Source organism: Trichosurus vulpecula, chromosome 7 (assembly GCF_011100635.1).
Source record: "Trichosurus vulpecula isolate mTriVul1 chromosome 7, mTriVul1.pri, whole genome shotgun sequence".
In the NCBI taxonomy this organism is placed as follows: domain Eukaryota; kingdom Metazoa; phylum Chordata; class Mammalia; order Diprotodontia; family Phalangeridae; genus Trichosurus; species Trichosurus vulpecula.
The window spans coordinates 23,121,742-23,142,575 of record NC_050579.1 but is presented as its reverse complement, the minus strand read 5'-3'; the positions used below and the strand labels follow the sequence as shown (position 1 = coordinate 23,142,575).

Genomic DNA, 20,834 nt, shown 5'->3' with positions numbered 1-20,834 from the left:
CTCAACCTGATAAGATGCTTATTGACTGACTGATTAAGTGATTTGCCCAACACCACACAAGGAAGTGTCTGTGGCAGGGTTGAATCTAGGCCTGCTGATTCGGAAGCTAGTGTTCCATCCACCATGCTACACATTCTCTCTCTGCTCTCAAAGACATCACAGTGTAGTTGGGGAGATGACTCATCCACGCCAAGAAACCCAACCCTCCCCCCATCCCCCCACACAAATGAATAATATGGTACTACAGCCAATGAGGCAATTGACCTTACCGTATGCCAAGGACGTCGCCTCCCACCCCATGTGGGGGCTTGAATTCCACCGGCCCCATAATAAATTAGGTGCACTGATGACCCACAAGCATGTGAGACCCCCTGTATCTGGGTCAGGTCAGCCGTGGTTGGGGGAAGACCTATTGGATGGAGAAATGAACAGACGCAGCTTCTGCCTGAGGAGTTCAGGTAGCTCCAGCTCCAGAGAAGGCTCAAAAGGAAAATGCCTCCTTGCCCTTTTGTCCCCTCCGGCCCCACTTTAGGTCATGCCCTTATTTGTGTATCTTAGCAACCCAAGAGCCAGGAGCTGCCTGATTGGTGGCCACTCAGCAGGGGATGCACGTGTCTGTAGGGGCCAAGACTTAATCCCTTGGTTTGCAGCCCTGTAAAGGGTGTTTGAACCAAGGGAAGCGTGGACAGGCCTGGCCCTCAGCAAAATGAAGACATGGGAAGAATTTGACTTCAAGTGACCTCTGCCCCCTCTGTTCCATTTTCTATTCCCTTCCTCTACCCAACTGTGCTTAAGGGAGAAAGGATGGAGTATGAGGATAGAGCACCAGCTCTGGAGACAGAGGATCTGGGTTCAAAGCCTACCTGTCTGACCCTTAGGATCTGGGGTCTCAGTTTCTCCATCAATAAAAGGAGAGGACTTGGATTAGATCCCCACTTCTCCATGTATGATTCTCTGATCTGATGACCTCATTCCCATTGAGGTATTAGGGACATAGTATCAGTGCCAAAAAAAATAGTCCCTGCTTTCAATGAACTCTCATTCTTGTGGGGAGATAATATGCAAGCAGCAATGGACAAATGAGATACAGACAGGCTATCTTCACCATAATTCAGCAGGGAAGGCCCTTGGAGATAATCCGGCCTGATGTCCTCATCTCGTAAATGAGGAAGCCAAGTCATAAGAAGCGGAAGTGACTTTCCTGAGGCCACTTTGCTTTTCTGTGCCTCAGTCTCCCCATCTGCAAAACACTGAATGACCACTCCCCAGGGGGTTACAACTTTAAAGATATTTTTATCGATCTCTTTTGTGTTTACATCACCTATATTTCCTATGTTATCTTTCCCCCTCTCCCTTCTAGAGAAAAATATCTTATAACAAAGAAGGAAAAAAATTCAGCAAACCAACAAGCTGACAAAATCTAACATTAGCTGTGCTGCTCCATAACCATAGTCCCCGCCCTCTGCAAAGAAGCTGAAGGACCTGCCTCTTCTGTTTTCCTTTTTTAGACACAAGTTTGGTCATTATAATTTCACAGCATTCAATTTCAATTATTTCGATGTTGTGGTCTTTCCATTTATACCAAGGGTTCTTAACCTCTTTTTTATATAATGGAGCCCTTGGGTAGCCTAGTGAAGCCCATAGACCCCTTTTCAGAATAATGTTTTTTAAATGCATGCAACAAAAGGCAATCAGTTATACTGAAATACACTGAAATGGCTATAAGCATTAACATAAACATTATAAACAGTCCCAGACTCCAGGTTAAGAATACTTGAACGGTGATGTGTCCGTTGTCCATGTTGTTTTCCTGGATTTGCTTACTTCTCTGAATCAGTTCACACATGCATCCTATATGAATTCTTCCAATGAATTGTTTTTTATAGCGCATTAATAAATAGCCGTTCCCTTTTCATGCTTAGTGGTCGTGTATTCATGTCTTGAGTGTGTCTTGGTATATGGACTCTCAATTACTTTATACATTCTGTAGTTATGTTGAATAGGATTTCTTTTTCTATCTCTTCCTGCTGGGTTTTGTTAGTAACATATGAAAAGGCTAATAATTTTTGTGGGTTTATTTTTTCTCTTGCTACTTTACTGAGGGTTGTTAATTGTTTCGATTAATTTTAGTTGAATCTCGAGGGTACTTTATTATGTTATCTGCAATTAGCCATCATTTTGCTTCTTCTTTGCCTATTTTTAGTTTCTCAATTACTTTTTCTCATATTATAGCTAGCATTTCTGGAACTATATTAACCAATAGTGCTCAAAATGAATATTCTTGCCTAACTCCTGATACTATTGGCAAAATCTATAGTATTCCTCCATTACAAATATAATGGGGCTCTTTCCTACTCCCTCCCCATACTCCAAGTCTCTCAGAGCATGGTCCAGTATTTCCTGCTTGCTTCCAGTAGACCACGTCAGAATTTGGTGGGGCTGGTTTCTGATCATGTATGACTTATTGCTGAGAGTACTCACTAATTAATGGTTAATGAGCCAGAAGCACTGATGATGTGGGGTAAAAGAAGAGGCAGCTTTCTGCTGTAGTACTCTAGGTGATGAGATGTGACTTCATTGAAGAGTGGAGGTCAGCCTTTCTCTGTTCCAAAATGGCGGTGGATTCAAGTCCGCTTGTCTGCTTCTGCCTCTCTTGTACGTTTCCGCCCCTGAGCATGGACTTGGTGAGCACAGAAACTTTTGAAGGTAATAAAGTGGATGCAGCTGGTATCTCCTCCTTGCCCACACCTGAGCAGTAGATGAGACTAAGTATCTGAGCACAAACAGGAGTGGGCTGGTGCCAAGGGAAGAACTGGCATCAGAGAAAGAAAATCAAGCTTGGCTGTTTGATTGGCCACTGTCCAGCGCAGACGTGACATGTGAAATGCCTAATTAGCTGTATTGCGCAACAGCAGTATGTTCTGACAAGGCATTAGCATCCCAGCTGACTGAACATCTAGTCATGTTTCCCTGCTGAATTCTATTCTAATCATTGTGTGATATACACTGTGCTTCTTTTATGCTTAGGATTCCTGCTCTGTTTGGGCATAAATGACCTGCCCCATACCTGATTCATGTATGTACACTGGGAACCTTTTATTCTTCTCCCCTTCCTGGGTTAAAAACTTTCGGGCCTTCACTATTGTCATAATTAGCAACTTAGTAACGAGTTAATGAATGTGAGAGGTCAGGCATCCCCCCAGCAATGAACCTGGGCAAATGTCAGTGATCAGATACAGGCCAATGACTGTGCCAGTTGTCAGCTTCTGTGGCCTTGGGCAAGTGATACTTCTAGCCTCTATGTTAGGCAGATAATACTAGTCCTTGGTTTTTTAATAGATACTATTAGATATTTAATAGATACCCTCTATTCCTGTTTATGAAGCACTTTACTAAAAACTTAAACTTGGACCATTAATGCAGCCACCTAAACTCATTTAGTAACAATTTACAGTTAAATTAATTGGTTGTGCGTTTGTTCAGAGTTCTAGAACCTTTCAGAGTTGTTTCCCACCATTACATAAATTGCTCTGGTTTTGCTAACTTCATTCTACTTCATTTCATACAAGGCTCTCCATAGCTCTTTGAGCTGATTATATGTCTCATTTTTCATGGCACAATAACTTGATATTACATTTATACTTCACAGTTCAGCCATCCCCAATTAACAGTTTTTTGTTTCCAGTTTTTTCTCTTTTTTTGTATTTATTTAGTCCCCAGTTACATGCAAAAACAATTTTTAGCATTTGCTTTTAAAACTTTGAGTTTCACATTCTCTCCCTTCCTCCCTCCCCATCGCCCCTCATTGAGAAGGCAAGCAATTCCATATAGGTTATATATGTGTAGTCATGCAAGACACATCCATAATGGTCACGTTGTGAAAGAAAACATAGACCAAAAAAAAAAAAAAACTCAAGAAAAGTAAAGTGAAAAAAACCCTCAAAAGTTGCTTCAATCTTCCAGTTTTTTCTACAACAAAAAGTCTTGCTATATATACTATTGTGCATGTGTATGTACGTATATATGTAATTATACATATGTATACGTATGCAATTATACACACACACACACACACATATTTTCCTTCTTCTCTTAACCTCCTTGGGGAATATGCGTAACTGGAACATTGCTAGGCCTAAGGGTGAGCATAGTTTAATAACTTTGGAGGTATAGATCCAAACTGTTTTGACAAAATACAACACTCATCTATGTTTAAAACCACAACAACAGCTAGAAAACACAGGAATAAATGGACCTTTCATAAGAGACATGGGGAAAAGCTATGATATTTTATTCATTGAAATTAATTTAGCAGTAAATTGTCACCGAAGGCGCGTAGGAGGCTGTGGCATGATGTTCAATGCTCAGTTTTCAATACAGCACTCCATAAACAAAAGAACCCATCTCCCTCTTTTCATAGGGCAGGGTGTGGAATGTTGCGAATGCTGCCAGACTCGGTGGTTATGTTGGCTCCCTCGGCAGGACTGGGTTTCTTTTATAATCTTTGCTCCGAGGGAAGGTTTGTTCGTTGGTAGGAGTGGGAGGGAGAGATATAGTCAGAAACGAACAAAAGGCACCAATAGGACCAGCCCAGCAAACCTCGGAGGCCTACAGAAACCCACGCTAGGATTACATCTACTGGCTGAACCTCCTAACTAAGGGTGGGGGGAGGGGGAATCTGAGGGAGGGCTAGAGCAGGGAGTGGTTTTTGAACTCACTGTCCTCACTTCCCTCTTGGAATTTCTCCCCTGACCACTAAACCCACCTGAAGTCCTTCCTGTTGACTTTGGCCAAGAAATCTTTCCTTGCTTGGCTGGAGGAGCGCTAAGTACATTCTGAGGCTCTCACCTGAATGGAGGGCCAGGCTTTGAGGCTTGGGAGGAGAGGAGAGTCAACAGACTCCGGGATGAGTCAGAGTGGGGCAGACACGGCAGCAGCCTCTGTATGGAAGCGTGGTGGGACCAGGGAAAGAGCTCTGTAATCCTGAGGAAGAGGGTCCAGGTTCAAATCCTACTGGTCACTTACTACTAGGCTGACCTTGGGGAAATGTCTTCTCTGTCCTGGGGCTGTCATAGGAGCACAGATTTAGAAGTGGAAGAAGCCTCAGAGGAAGATCTAATCCAGTCCCCCTCACCTTGCCGGAGTAAAGTAGAGAGGCATTGGGAAGAATATGAAATAAGGGGGCAGAGAATCTGAGTTCAAATCTCAGTTTTGCCACTACCTGCCAAGTGGAATCAGGAAGACCTGACTTCAAATCTGACCTCAGACACTTCCTAGCTGTGTGACCTTGGGCAAGTCATTTAACTATGTTTGCCTCGGTTTCCTTATCTGTAAAATGGCAAACCGCTCAAGTATCTTTGCCAAGAAAACCCCAAATGGGGTCACGGAGAGTCAGACACGACTGAAAACAACTAAACAACACCTGAGTGACCTCAGCAAGCAATTTCAACTCTGTGGGCCTCAGTTTCCTCATCCGTAAAATGAAGGGAGTTGGACTGGCCAATTTCTAATATCCTGCTGAACCTCAAATCTAATGATCTCATGGAACTGTGCATTAGAGGCAGCTGGAAGATTGGACCTGGAGGCAGGGAGACGCAAGTTCAAATCCAGCCTCACGCATGTCCTAGCTTCGTGATCCTGGGCAAGTCACTTAACGGCCTCAGTTTCCTCATCTAGAAAGTGGGGGTAATAGCCCTCGCCTCCCAGGGTTATTATGAGGATACAGTGAGATAATACTTATAATGTGTTTTGCAAACTTTAAAGTGCCGTGTAAATGTTATTACTATTCATGACAATCAATAAACATTTATTAAACATTTCCTGTGCCAGGCACCGGGCGGAGTACTGGGGAGACAAGGATAGAAAACAGACCTGATCCTCGAGGAGCTCACAACAGTGGGAGCAGGAAGTAGGGATTCAAGGATTACTGACCATTCCATCCCTGTGCATGAGGCCTAAGGGTGGAGAGCCAGCCTCTGAGTTAGGATGACCTGGGTTCTAGTCCCTTCTGAGGCCCATAGTGGCTCAGAGAATCTGGACAGGCCATACCCCTTTGGGGTCCTCTGTGCCCACAAGTTGCAGAACTGGGGCTCACCGGCATTGGTAAGATGAGTTCTCCCTATTCAGATGGAATCACAGAACTCAGTCCTCTTTTCCACCTCCAAAATAAAAAGGCACAAAGTGAACATTAGCCGATTACCTAATCTCTAGGAGGCACTTCTCTTTTTTTCAGCAAACACTGCCTTTGACATGCAGGGCTGGCTGTAAGAACCATCCGAGGGGTGGGCCTCTTGGCTTCATTCCAATGGCCAGGTAGGTGCAGTCTACACCGCATTTTAGAGGAAACTGACGCATGGGAGCGTTCAAAGAAAGGCTGACCGCAGCGGTGAAGGGTTTGGAATTTGGTCATATGAGGGCTGGGGGAGGGAACCTGGGGATGTTTAGCCTGGGAAAAGGAAGGCATGGGTGGGACAGAATAGCTGTCTCCAAATATTTAGAAGAGAGATTAATAATAATAGTACAAGCTGACGTTTGTCTAGTCAAAGTGTGTTTCAAATGTGGTGTCATTGGATCTGCAGCTACAACTTTGGGAAGTGAACGCTCCTGACCTTACAGATGAAGACGCTGAGGCCTGACCAGATGAGACTTAGCCAAGGCCCACACCAATGAGTGGCGAGCCAGGATTTGAAGCAGGGGCCTTGTGAGGCTCAGATGAGATAATGAGTATAAAGCACATTGTGAACCTGAAAGTGCTATAGAAATTCATTATTTATTATTATTAATTGTTATTGTCAGCCTCCACTCTAGTGATGATTTAATTTTCTGAGCCGTCTGCGGCCTTCCTGCTGAGCTCAAGAAATTTTTATCGGCAATACTGGGGTGACTTGGTAAATGTTTAACAAGGGGGGGGAAGGAAATATTTGCACACACTTTTAAGTTTAATCTGGATTATTAACGCCTGTAAAAGCCTAGGCAATCAACAAGGCAATAAGTGAAACCCTGATTGTAGCCGAGATTTTAAGTGTTCACACTGAAAATTTAGCAAAAGGCTCTCCAGAGCTGTTCCGAGCTGGGTCTGGCAGCTGCTGATTTGAGCCCAGATGTCCAGTGATTTTTAAGACCAGGGCTCTCTTCTCTTCCTTCTTCCAGAATAGGTTGGTAACTCTTCTCATGGGAAGAATTTATCCTTTGAATGCTTCCCTTTCTTACCAGGCTACACTCTGTACCTTCCCATCATGCCCCAGAACCTGGTCCTTCTGGAAGGTCATTTCAGGCCTGGACTTCAGCTCCAAAGTACTCTCTGCTCTGGGGATGGGGAGCGGGTCCCTCCCTTGGACAGTTCCTCCCATAATCTCCATTTAAGGAGTTTTAAGTTTTAAGAAAGTTCCCTACATCTATAGAATTATAGGACTGCTCCAAAACCAAACTCCCAAGCCCCTCCACAGCCTGGAAGGATCTGGAGGGCAGGCACGTGCTTTTTCCTTCTCTCCCTCTATGTAGGCTGGTTCAGAGTGGGGCATATAGAGGAAACACAGCAAAAATACCCTGACTCGAGCATGAGAGTGATGCAGGGCACACCTTTTAAGCAATCATTCCCCATCAAGGATTCTAAACCTGGAGGCTTCAGACCCCTCAGGGAGTCTGCCAATAGATTTCAAGGGTTCTTTGAATTTGGACAGGAGGAAAAATGGCTTCTTTACTTTCACTCATCTCTAACTGAAATCTAGCATTTCTTTTAATTATCTACAACATTATTCTGAGAAGGTTTGGTCCATAGGCTTTACTAGCCTGCCGAAGGTCTCCATGAGACAAAAAAGTCTTGGTCTAGATCCCTGGGCTAACTCATGCCCACACACGGAGACATAGAGGAGTCTGGAGGGGTTCTGGGAGTGCCTGGCTTCCCACCATAAGTGAGGGAGGAATCTGGCTCACATTTGGGGCCTGCCCTGACTTTCTCCACCTCTGCTTTCTGAAATCCTACCCTTCAAGGCCCCCCTCAATTGCTGCCACCTTCATGAAGCCCTCTAGGACCCATTCAGTCCCTCCGATCTGGATGTGATCACTGTCCACCTTCTGAATCCTTGGGGTGGTTTTCAGTTTCCACTTTGGGAAGCAGCAGAAGGGGTATGGAGTCAGGAGGCCCTGGGTTCTGTCCTGCCTAGCTGTGTGACCCTGGGCAAATCATTTCACCCCTCTGTACCTCACTTTTACCATCTGTAAAATGAGGGGGTGGACTTGGTGACTTCTGAAGTCTCTCTCAGCTCTAAATCGATAACCCTACTGATCTGTGTCATTGTCTCGCCCTCCCCCACCCCTTCCCCAACTGGACTATAAGCCCTGCGTGGGCAGGGACCATAGCTGTCTTTCTCTTTGTCATATCCTACCCTCTCACCCCAGTGTATTCGGCTTAGTGGAAAGTCTTGCATACGGTCGTTACTTAGTAAGTTACTTAGTAACTGGACTGGACTGAGGGTCCACTGTGTTAAGGGGGAGGGAATATGAGATCCATAGGCTTGAATCCTGGCTCTGCTACTCACTTGTAAGGTGGACTTGGGCAAATTCTTTCTCTTTTCTGGGACTTTTTTTTCTCCTCTGTAGATGAAAGGGTTGGGCCAAATGCCCTTTGAGGGAATGTGGGAGAGGAAAAGGAACACAGGATTGGGAGGTTGTTACTGGGCCTTGCCATCTGCCCTCCTGCTGACCCCTCTGGACTCCTCAGCCTTACCATCTGCCCTCCTGCTGACCCCTCGGCCCTGCCAAGTGCCCCACATCTGGACCTTCCTAGAGGTGTTATCACTCCTGATTTGAATGGGAGCTCGTTGAGACCAGGAACTGTCTTTACTTCTGTGTTTGTATCCCCAGTGCTGGGCATGTAGCAAGTACTAAATTATTGTTTTTTCATTCATTCATTCATTCATTCATCATCACTTAAAATTGGTATGACCCTAAGAAACTCCCTTGGTTTCTCATCTCTGAATGGAAAGAATTAAGCTCCACTGCTTGTAAAGTCTCCTGTGGCTCTAACACAATGGTCCTCTGAAGGGTCACTCCTGGACCCAGCAGCCCATAGCAGGCCCTGCAACCCAACATAGCCCAGTAAGCATTTACCAAGAGCCTACTGTGCAAAAGGTACCATGCTAGGTCTGAGGAGGGCGAGAAAGAAACCAGGCCTGATAAAGGGGCTGGCTGCCACGAACTTTGACCTTCTAGCCCTGCCCCTCAAATAACAGGAGGACACCCAGGAGCAAGGCAACACTTTCTTTTTATTTAAAAAGGCAGGAATATAGTGTAAAAATCATTGGAAAAACTAAAAGGCATCGATACATATCCGGATATACACTTTTTACATAAATTACACGTATTGTATTTTTTCTGTCTGAGGTTCTGAGTCAGCGTTGAGGTCTAGTAGTTAATGGGTCCTGGAATGTGCACGTTGAGACCACCATAGTCCAGCATGTACATTGGCCACTGCTGAAGGGCGGGGAAAAGGAGAGAGACAGAGGGAGACAATGAGAGAGGGAGACAGAGAGAGACACACAGAGAGGAGAGGAGAGAGAAGGAGATAGAAAGGAGAGAGAGAGCGCAACAGAGAGACATAGAAAGAGGAGAGAGAGAAACAGAGAGAGACAGAGAGAGGAGAAAGGCAGAGAGAGGAGAGAGGGAGGCAGAGAGAGAGAGAGAGAGAGAGAGAGAGAGAGAGAGAGAGAGAGAGAGAGAGGAGAAAGGCAGAGAGATGAGAAAGGGAGACAGAGAGAGACACAGAGAGGAGAGGAGAGAGAAGAGAGAGAGCAGAGAGAGAGAAAGAGAGAGAGAGACATAGAAAGAGGAGACAGAGAAACAGAGAGACAGAGAGAGACAAAGACAGAGATATTGAGGGAAAGGGAGAGACAGGGACAGAGTCAGGGAAAGGACAGAGACATAGAGAAAGAGAGTAAAAGGAGAGAGAGGAAGAGAGAGAAAGAGAGGAGGGGAAGGATGAAAAAGATGAGAGAATGAGAGAGCAAGAATGAGTGAGAAAGAGAGGAGAAAGAAAGGGATGGAAGGAGGGAAGGAGAAAGAGAGAAGGGAGGGAGAGAGACAAAGAATAAGAGAGAATGAGAGAACAAGAATTAGAGGAAAGTGAGAGAGAGAGGAGGCAAAAAGTCCATGTTAGGATATAAAGTATCACAAAAAGACATCCCCTGCTGATAGCTGTCACCTCTGCTTGGGGGACATTGACATGACTTAAGACTGCTGGGATAGAAAGGGAACAGCTGGCTGAAGAGGAGCCAGGCTAGAGACACATAAAACCTTGATTTTAAAAGCAACAACAGAAATATTCCTGGAAATCATTGCATTACTAGGGATTGTGAATCCCTGGAGGGATGCACATTCCGAGGGCGCGTCAGGTACTGGGGCTTGGTGGCCCTGTACTGGGCAGGACCCATATTTTCCACGGGCTGGTAGATTTTTTCGTGCCTATCTGCAAGGCTGTATCAAAGGCAGGAGCTCAAGCGTTTATAGCGAGGCACAATTAAGTGGTGAGAAGAAGTGCTGGGGCTCAGATGGAAGGAACTGGATTTGGTGTCAAAGGAGCCGGAGTCATTTCCTGCCTGTAATTTACTAGCTATGCCTAACTGTGGACAAGTCATTTCATCTGTCTTGGCCTCAGGTCCCTCAACAGTAAGATGAGGGGGTTGGATGAAATGACCCTGAAGGTGTGTCCCCCACCTCAAAGCCTGTGATCTTATGGACCAAGAAATCCTAAAGATTTTACTGAAACTATAAAAAATAACTTCCTATTTTGGTGCTTGTAAGGCAAACGACTTCCAAATTTAATTTTTAAAAAGTCAGAAGGAATTTTTAGCTTGACGGTTCTCACAACGGGGCACGTCATTCCCCACTAGAACAGAAGCTTTTTGAGGCCAGGGGCATTTTTTTTTTGGTCTTTTATGTCCTCAGCACATAGCACCGTGCCTGGCACATAGCAGGTGCTTCATAAATGCTTGTTGATTAATAGTTGGCCTTTGTTGGGCGGCGGGGTGGGGAACAGCTGCCAAGCAAAACTCCTGCACTGCCCCCATGGCATAAAGGAACCAGCACCTCCTTATTCTCCAGTTTCTGAACTTTTCTGGCTGTCTCTTGGAACAGGAGGGAGGGCAATCAATGGGGGAAGGGACAGAGAAGTTGGTATACTGGCCAGGGGTGGCAAATGCTCTGGGCTGGGAGCCAGGAGACCTGGGTTAAGCCTCCCTCTGCCGCTGTGTGACTCGGGGGAAATTCTTTCCCCTATCCATGTCTCAGTTTTTACTCAGCTGCCTGAGTGCCCAGATGGCCACAAGTGGGATCCAATAGGATAATATTTGAGAAAGCAATTTGAAAAGTAAAAAGCAATCTGGAAATGCAAGGAGTTATCAAAGATAGATTTTGTCTGAGAAGGGAGAAGGGGAGAGTCTAAGATCTATCCCAAAACTGCCAAGAAAATTTCAGTGCAGTTCAGCACTAAAACTAGGCTGGTGCCACTGGGGCTCTGTGCCAGGCTATCAACATAGAATAGGAAGTAGGAGCAGGAAGAGTACTTCCTTGGAGTAGGAAGGGACTTTGGAGGCCTCATGGTCCAACACCATCATTTTATAGATGAGAAACTGGGGCCCAGGAGATTAAGTGATTCGTCCAAGGTTTTATAGGTAGTAAATGACAGAGCTGGAATTTGAACCCAGGTCCATTGACTCCAGAGTAAATGCTCTTTCTACTGCACCACACTACCACATCTGGGGTTCTTTCAGAGGAGGGGGTCATGCTTCCTTCCCAATGTCTGCCTAGCTCATGGTATTTCAGCAGCTTTTATAGGAGGAAGGATCCTGTCTCCCCCAACTATCCCTGGGTGGTCACCCCTAGGGTCCTGGCAGTATGACGTCCCTCTCCTGGAGCCCGCCTTTCCTCCTGACTCCTTGCTGGGACAAAGGCCTGACTTTCTTGGCGCTGGGATGTCCCTTGTCCCCTTGGGATTGCACACGTGATCATTCAATCCCCTGTACTAATGGGACCAGTTCCATCCCTTCTTAACTGTTTTCACTCTGGCTCAATGAACTCCTGATCATGGCCTTGGTTTTGAAGGGGGATTCTACATGTAGGCCACAGACCCCCTCTCCAGCCTGGGTCACAAACAGTGTGCCTCCTCCCCCCAGGACAAAGCAAAAGAAAGATCAGGTTGAGAATTGTGTAGGCTTTACCACAAGTGAAATCTGATTGGTTGAGGCCGTGGACTCCAAATTGGATGATGAGGAGGAAGAGGATGAGGAGGAAGAAGAGACAGAATTCCCTTCAGAGACTCGCTTCCGCTTTCGTTTGGGGACTCCACTGTCTTTCACTGGGAACACAAAATACAACCGCAGAATGTTTGAGCTCTAGACAAGACCTCAGAGACCCTCTACCCACCTGCCTCATATCGGAGAAGGTAGAAACCTTGCATCGTGTAGCAAATAGAGGGCTCTCAGTCTTACGGTACATGCTGTATAACCAGAGGCAAGGTGATCAGCCTCTCTGGTCCTCCAGATTGGAGTGGATGACCTTTCAGGTTCATTCCACTTTAGTAGGATCCTATGATGATGACCCAGGGAAAAGGAGCTGCCCAGGGCCACACCACTGGCAAACAGGCAAGGATGGGATTTGACACAGCTTCTGACTCTTCTATCAAGGCATCAGAGAAGGGCTCTGCTGTGGGCATATTGGGCAATGAAGAGAACTGAGGCTTCCCTCAGAGCCCTCTTGACCCCATGTTTTGGGGGCTTCTCTGAAAGGGATTGAGGTCATCGGGTCCATTCTGCACTGACCCTGATGGGGTTTAGACTGTGGGAATCCCCTTGAACCTCACCCTGAATCTTCCCACTTGATCTAGCTTTTCATGCCCAAATAGCCTTCAAGGGGGTTTCCACAGTCTAAACCCCATCAGCCCCAACCAGGTCCCATGAAATGACCAAAGAAGGTCATTTTCCACCAACTCACCCGGCTGCTTGGTCTCTCCACATATTTCAGCAAAAGGTCTGCAGAGCAAAAGAACTTGGAGTTAGAAGTCTGGATCTCCTCCCCTCTGGCCTCGTTTCTGCCCCCGTCCTGGACACCAGGACAGAGTCAGAAGTTAGAATAGCAAGGTGTCTCTCTTGTTATCAAGCCAGGGACAATTTTGTTACTTGGGGCAATTCAATGATGGGGATAGGTCAGGAAGACACAGGGCACTGCTCCATGGGGGTGTTGGGGAAGGCAGAAACCCTGGTGTACTGCAAGACTGCCCCCAGGGGAGGGCTGGAGGCTGCTTCCTGCCATATTATATTTAATTATTCTTACCCAGGTGCTAAGCCAAGTTATTGCTATGCTAGAAAAGGATCCTAAATGCTATTAGCACCTGCTGATGTGACCCCTGACAAGCAGTCCCCTGGTCCATCTAAGGACTCTTCACTTCTGGGTTGATCTAAATGTTAGGAAGTTGTTTTTTTGTTTTTTCCCCTGATCAGCTTAAATTTGCCCCGCTGCCACGTCTCCCCATTGCCCTCTAGGGCCTAGCAGAACAAGCCAACTCTCTCTTAATCATGACAGTCCTTCAAACACCAGAAGACAGCTCTGGCCTTCCCCTGGAGCCTTCTCGTCTTCCGGCCGAACATCTCCAATTCCTCTGACAGATCCTCTTCTGACCTGGTCTCTAGGGCCTTTATTATTTAGTAGCTATCAGGTCACTTTCCAGCCTTGGTAGTTGGGATTAATGGGGAGGGACTCTCCAGCTATGTGCCTCCTACTCAACTAGAGAAATGGGGTCAGAAGGCTATATGGGCCAAAAAATATAAATAGGTGCCCGAAGGGAGTTTAGAATAAATCTTTGAATGATTTATATGTTGAAGGAGTTGGGGACAGTGGGGGCCTAGCCCTGATCTGGGAAGATAATGATATCAGAGATGGCTGGTGGCACCCCCTCCTCCTGCTTCCTCCTTTACTTGAAGCCCCAATCATAGGCAGGCTCATGAGCAGGAAGGCTCAGAGGGTCCTGTTGAGATTCATAAATAGAACTGCAGGGGAGGGTGGGAGGAGACCAATGGGTAGTAAGGTGTTTTTAAATTGTTCTGTTCAAAATGTGTTAAAGAGTATTCAGGGGGATTTTTTTAAAAGAGGAGTAACTGGTTGGAGGATGGTTATACTAGTTGTGGTCCATGAATTTGATGAAATATGGCTATGCTATAACAAATGATGAATCCAGAGAAGCATGGGAAGACTCATATGAACTGACACAGACTGAAATAAACAGAACCAGGAAAACACGGGACACAATGTTGCCACCAGTGTGAATGGGCTGATAAATGTACAGATTTATCTCAGAAGAGAAGGAAACTCAACCTCCCTCCCTACTTTGTAGGGGTGGGGAATTCTAGATGTGGAACATAGCATAAACTATCAGACTTAGTCGATGTGCTGTGTCAGTTATGCTCAACTGCTCTTTTTTGTTTTTGTTTTTTCTTTCTTTTTTCTTCTTTGTTAGGAGGGAATGGCTGGATGGGCAGGGGAGGGCAGGATATATTTGGAAAGATATCATTCACAATTTAAAATTAAAATTTTAAAAGAGGGCAAAGCAGGATATGGAATTTAAAATTAAATTTAAAAAAGGGGCAAAGCAGGATATAACATTTAAAATTAAATTTCAAAAAGAGGGCAAAGTAGGACATGGATAATAAGCCAGTTTATGGAACAGAAAATTTGGCTGAAGAAATCCCTTTCAAGGTAAATGAAGCTCTCACGAGAGAGGAGAGGGAAGACAAAAAAGGCAGAGGAAGCAGGTAACTGTAGCAATGGCCACAGATGCTACAGGAAAGAAAATACACTTTCTCCAGAAAAAGGGGGAAAATAATCTCCATTTTATTTTTCCTTTAAGTGCTTTGGAGATGTGAGGGGAGAGGAGGAGAGAAAGAGAGAGAGAGACAGAGAGAGACAGAGAAACAGACAGAGAGAGAGAGAGACAGAGAGAGAGACAGAGGAGAGACAGAGAGACAGAGACAGAGACAGAGAGAGAGAGACAGAGAGAGACAGAGACAGAGAGAGAGAGAGGGAGAGACAGAGAGACAGAGACAGAGAGAGAGAGACAGAGAGAGAGAGAGACAGTGGCCTAGTGGATGGAGTTCCCGGACTCAGAGTCGGGAAGTTCTAAGTTCAAATTCTTGCTAACCATATGACTGTGGGCATGTCAATGCAACTCTTTCAGCCTCAGTTTCTTTACTTGTGAAACAGTTTCCTTATTGGTGAAATGGACATGAATATTAACTTATAGTTTTAGTTAAAGTTTGTGAAGCATTTTATGGTTATTATCCCCTATCCTCATCATACCCCAGTGAGGGAGGTACTAGAGATGTTTTTGTACTGATTTTACTCATTTTCCCGATAAGAAAACTGAAATTCAGTTACTTGTCCAGGGTCAAAGAGCTAGTAAGGTTCAGGGATAGAATTCAAATTTGGGTTCTTCTTGATTCCAAGTCCCATTCTCTTTCCACTGCATCAGCAGCCTGAGCTGAAAGTAGCTTGTGGAGGCTGACTGGAAGCTGTTTTTTGTGTGTGGAAGCTCTGAGCTAAAGCCAACATTTCTTGAGAGGATTATTAGAAAGTAAGAAGTATTTAGGGCAAAATTAGTAGGTAGAATTCAGAGTCAGCGGGGCACCATGTTTACCTAGATGTTCTATTTCTTTTAAATTTTGTTACTGGTATCTACAGTATTTATCTGCCTCACACAGAATGCACTTAACTAAAACTTACTGCTATTTTAATAAAGATGGTTTTTTCTTTCTTTTTTAAATAGAAAAAGAAAGCAATGCTGGTTCGGTAATATGCTCAGAGTTCTTCTAACTCTTGTTAATACCCCAGAATTTTCAGAAGTGACAGCTGATAGATAGCTCACTGAAATCCTAGGCCTCAAGCATTCAACCATAGAACCACACCTCACAGCTGCAGATAGCTTCTGACCCCACCCAGAAGCAACAGAGCTTCTCCTATATAACCTAGAATAGGGGGCTTTGCTGTTACAAGCGATTCCTTTCCAGGTTTGCCAAGGAGTTAAGTATACAATGGATGACCCAATTCTACATTCACATCACGAGTTTCTGTGCTTTTCTCCCGTTCGGTGCTTTAGGCACTGGCCCAGGTGATTGGGGAGAATATGGACCCCAATGGGGTCCTACTGGCCTGTGTGAACCTGTGGGTGGCAGGAAGAACCCTGACCATGACGCTGATCTGAGTTAGTCATGTTGCCAAGCTGAGAGTTGCTAATGGGGACTGGTTTCTCAAAAGTCTGGGTTTTAGGGTTAGTGGTACCAGAAAATGACTACAGTAATACCTTTCAATTATTTATTTTTTAGGGTAAGCTGGCCCACGTGGCCTAGGCTACCCAAACAGCACCAATGTTCACTTGGTGGCAACTACACAAATGGCAGGTATAATAGGTTGAAGGAACCAGCAAGGGTCTGGGGTCCTGCCTAGCAAATTCAACCCTATTTTGGTGAGGGAAACATCAGAGTGGAAAAATATACATTTTACCCAGGGTGTAACTTTTATCTAAGGTTAACCCTGGATACAAATTAGCCTTTGGAGTCATGCGACAGCTGGCTTAGGCTCATAACTCGACCAGAGGGTGTGGAGGGAAGAAGGAAAGAAAATACATTTACAGAAGTTTAAAAATCCACCTTCCCTGGATTTTTTAAATGTGTTAACCTGATTCATAGGGTGGCTATGAGCAGAACATGGGAAATCATTTTTCAGAAGTTACAATTATTATGGAAATGCATTGTTCTTCAATTAAAAAAGGTCCTCTGCTACCTAGAAGATCTATGTTCTTTTCCCTTTCCCCCTCTTGGGGTCTATCATCAGAGAGAGAAATTATCTGAAGGACTTTGACTAAAAAATAAAATTCCAGGTTATATTTGAGCACAGCAAATTCCTCATGGATTTGCCAATATACACATTATACGTGAGAGGATGTGTGTCATAACAAGTGTAACCTGTGATAATTAACATCTAGCATCAGTCCTGAATAACAAGAATTTGGAGCTTCATCTCTGTCCCTCATGTCCCAAAGGGAAGAGAAACATTCTTCCCATTCCTTGCCATCTCCACCTACTGAAATCCTCCCCATCCTTCAAGGTCTGGCTGAAGCGTTACCTACTCTAGACTCTTCCCTGATCTTCCCGGCTAAAAGGGGCGTCTCTCAGTCCTTTGGACCTTCTATCTCCTTTCTGCCTGTGTCACCTTAGACATATCAGTTCCACCCTGGTCTCAGATCCCTTATCTGGGGAGGTTGGATGAGACAGCTTTTGAAGTTTCCTCCACCTCTAAATCAATGGTCTTTTTAATAAATCTATGTTTTCTTTTGAATCGTAGTTATATGTGTTTGCATCTTCCTCCTCCTGCTGGATTGTCAGCTCCTTGAGGGCAGGGATTGTTTTAATCTTTGCATCCCATCCCACCTCACTAGCCGTGCCTCAAGAGCCTGGGATGTAGCAGGCATTCATGATGTGTTTACCAAATTAAGTTGAAAATGATGACCCTCGAAACCTTATAGGCTCTTCATTAAATAAAGATGCAGGTGTAGTCTCTACAGTCTATTGGGATCTGGCTGAAAAATAGATACATTTTTAACAATTAATAGGAGGTCCTATTTAACCTAACCTTGTTAACCAGACGCCCTTGTTTCTCTCAAGCTTTGGAAAGACACTGAAGAAGCTGAAGCAGTGGGTCCAAGTTGAAAAATTGTTTGTAGCCCCTGGGTGATGTGGACCCCATAACACCTGAGGTCCTTAGCCTTGGTGGGTGATGGCTCCCTTTAGCCATCTGGTGAAGCTTATGGGGCCCTTTGCAGAAACATGTTTTTCTTAAATATAAAAAGAAACCAATTATACTGAAACACACTTACCAAAATATATTTTTAAAAAAGTTCATGGACCACCCCCCTCTTTCCAGGTGAGAGCCCCGACATTACACCCTGGCTCCATTTCTGCCCTCCTCAGCACACTCTTTTGCCATGTGGAACCTACTTGGGGTCTCAGGACTGTGCCCAGAAGACACTGAACATCTGTAAAGACTTGTCATTAATTATTCCTAGATTCCCTGAGGAGATTGGCAACTTACCCACCAGGTGCCATGTTGGGTCTATCTGCCTTTCTTCTCAACCTCCTCCAAGCTTCTAAAAATTTGGGCTCATACTAGGTATTGGGGTTTCTAAAATGGATAGTGTCTGGCAGGCCTGTGACCTCTAACCTTCTCTGGCATCTGCGTCCAGACAAATTACCCCTAAACTGCTGGGGCTCCATATGGAAATGTATACCTGAAGGGCTTCTACCAACCCAGCTTCCACAGCCCCGTGGAAATCTTTCTGCTTCTCTTTCTCATGCTGTTGAGGTATCCCGTCAATACCACTATTCTCTACCTTTTTCCATCCACAAAATTAACAACTCTATCACAAATTCCCGAGGGCCAGTTTGCTAGTCTTTCTTATTCTACAATCTAGTACCAGTCTAGCTCCAAGTTTCAATCCGGGATCACCGATTTGTATGTTAGACATTTCAAACTAGATGTTTTGGGGACCTCTTAGACGAAACACATCTAAAGCTGAATTCGTTATCTCTTCCCTGAACACTCCCCTTTTCCAAACTTCCTCATTTCTGTCAAAGGCACCACCATCCTTCTGGTGCAGGCATCGGCCTTGACTCTTCACTGTCCCTCACCTCACGCTTCGTCAGGAGCCAAAGCTCACTGTCTCTATCTCCACATCTCTTTTATTCAGGTCCTCATCACCTTTCACCTAGATTATTGCGACATCCTCGTAATTGGTCTTCCTGTCTCCAGCCTCTCACCACTCCAGTCTAGCTGATCCACTCTGGCCAAGGTAATCTTTCTTAAGGGCAGATAGAACCATGTGACTCCCCTCTTCACTCAACTCCAGTGACTCCTTATTCGGGCCTCTTGGATAAATTATTAATTTCTCTGCTTAACTTTTAAAGCCCCTCACGACCTGGCCCCAAACTACTGTTCTGGCCTCACTGAACATTCCTCACTCTCCTACATTCTGTGAGCTGGTCCCTGGAGACACATCATCTCCCATCCCATGGCCTGTGCCTTCGATGCCCTCCTTTTTCACTTCCGTCTCACGGAGTCCCTCTCTTCCTCTAAGATTCAGTTCAGAGACCATTAGATGCATAAAGCTTTTCTCAATTCCCTTCCCTCCCAAACTACCCTGCATTTAGTTACTGTGTGTCTAGTCACTTCATATTTGACATCTTCCCCATTGGGGTATAAGCGCCTTGTGAGCAGAGATTATTCAGTTCTTTGTATTGTGATTAGCAGAGTGCCGGGCACACAGTAGGTGCTTAATAAGTACTTGGTGATTTGATAAAGAAGAGGCCCCAGGAAAGGGCTTAGGTTCCCTGACTCCAGAGGTCCATATTTTTTGCACTGTATCCACTGCCTCTTCAGTCCCGAAGCAGAGAAGTAGAGAAATGGAAGGGATAATTTGGTTTACTAAAATTTCAGAGCAGCTGCTAGCCGGCATAGGTAGAGAGAGCTTCCTCAGACAGAAGTTCCCTTTAAACAAATAATCCCAGTCTGTGTAAAAACAACAGAAAAGGGTGTGAAGCAAGATGCCAGAGGGACTGGGGGAGACATCAAGATAGGCAGGACTCAGCCCATTCAAATTGAGGGGTGTAGGGGAGCCCATATCACTCATCATAAAGATGATTTAAGGGAGAGAGAAGGAAGTTACAAAGGAGACGTCAAGGCAGAGACTGGAGACATTCCAGGAGAGAGAGACATAAGTGAAAACTGGTAAGGGAATAATACTATATTTTACCTTGGGAACTACAGACCGTACTTATGCAAGTACGGCTTATGCAAACGGCATGCAAATAAGCCACTTGTAAGATTCGAGCAAATCCCAGAACTCTTCCTGGTTGGCTCTTTTCAGCTTTCTGGGGTGCCCCAGGGATGGGGGCCAGGGCTACTTACTGCAGCTGACTGAGGATGACCATCCGGACGTGCTCCCGAGCCTTCAGGATCTTCTCCAGCCGGTGGATGTCATAGGTGTTGGGGTTCCTAAAAGGGATATCGTCTGGCAGGCCTGTGACCTCCACCGCATCAGGGTTGTCCCGGATCAGCTTGTAAGGGACCAGGACGGGGCGATTCAGACCCAGAGCCTCACCTGTAGGGGCAGAGGTCAAGGTCAAGGTACTATGCTCCCTCGTAAGGACAGGCCTTGCAATGTAGCACCTCCAAACTGGCCTCAGAAACACTGTTCCTGTGAAACCAATCAATCCAAAAGCATTTATGAAGCACCTGAGTTTACCCTTCTGTTGTATTTAATCATCCTCTCCTCTTGGAAGTCTCTCTTCTCTGGGTTTTTAGGACATGGGTTGTCTTCTGATCTTCCTTCTCCTTCCCTGACCATGCCTTCTCAGTCTCCAGATGCAGGTATGAAACCTTAGTTAGCCAAAACCCTTCCTTGGGAATGGAGTCATTGGCATGATCTAATCTAGGGTGGGGAACTTTTGGCCTGAAGGCCACATGTGACCCTCTAGGTCCCTGCACTTGAGGACCTAGAGGGTCACATGTGGCCTTGAGGCCATAGGCTCCCCATCCCTGACCTAATCCTTCAGGCTCAAGAGCTTTTCTTTTTTTGCTTTCAAAATTTTCTATAATATGCCCACATTTCCCTACCTTGGTGAACTCTGTGTCATGTTAAACATTTTAAAAAAATCTTATTTATATCTTTACATTACTTTTATTTCTGAATATATCCCTGACCTCTCTCTCTTCTTCAGTGACTCATCTCTTATAACAAA

General features: G+C 45.2%; 1 protein-coding gene across 2 annotated transcripts in view; it reads right to left on the bottom strand.

The window, feature by feature from the left end:
* Positions 1 to 9,243: 9,243 nt before the first annotated feature.
* Positions 9,244 to 20,834, bottom strand: part of GTF2IRD1 (GTF2I repeat domain containing 1) — a 139,475-nt gene continuing 127,884 nt past the window's right edge. The window contains exons 24-27 of one of the 2 annotated variants that reach the window (XM_036767163.1): positions 20,002 to 20,194; positions 12,985 to 13,022; positions 12,213 to 12,349; positions 9,244 to 9,471 (exon numbers count right to left, since the gene is read on the bottom strand). In XM_036767163.1, coding sequence (XP_036623058.1) covers positions 9,403 to 9,471; positions 12,213 to 12,349; positions 12,985 to 13,022; positions 20,002 to 20,194 — 437 coding nt within the window. In that variant the 3' untranslated portion in view covers positions 9,244 to 9,402. The remainder of the gene's footprint in view (positions 9,472 to 12,212; positions 12,350 to 12,984; positions 13,023 to 20,001; positions 20,195 to 20,834) is intronic. The other variant, XM_036767162.1, reaches the window with a different exon arrangement.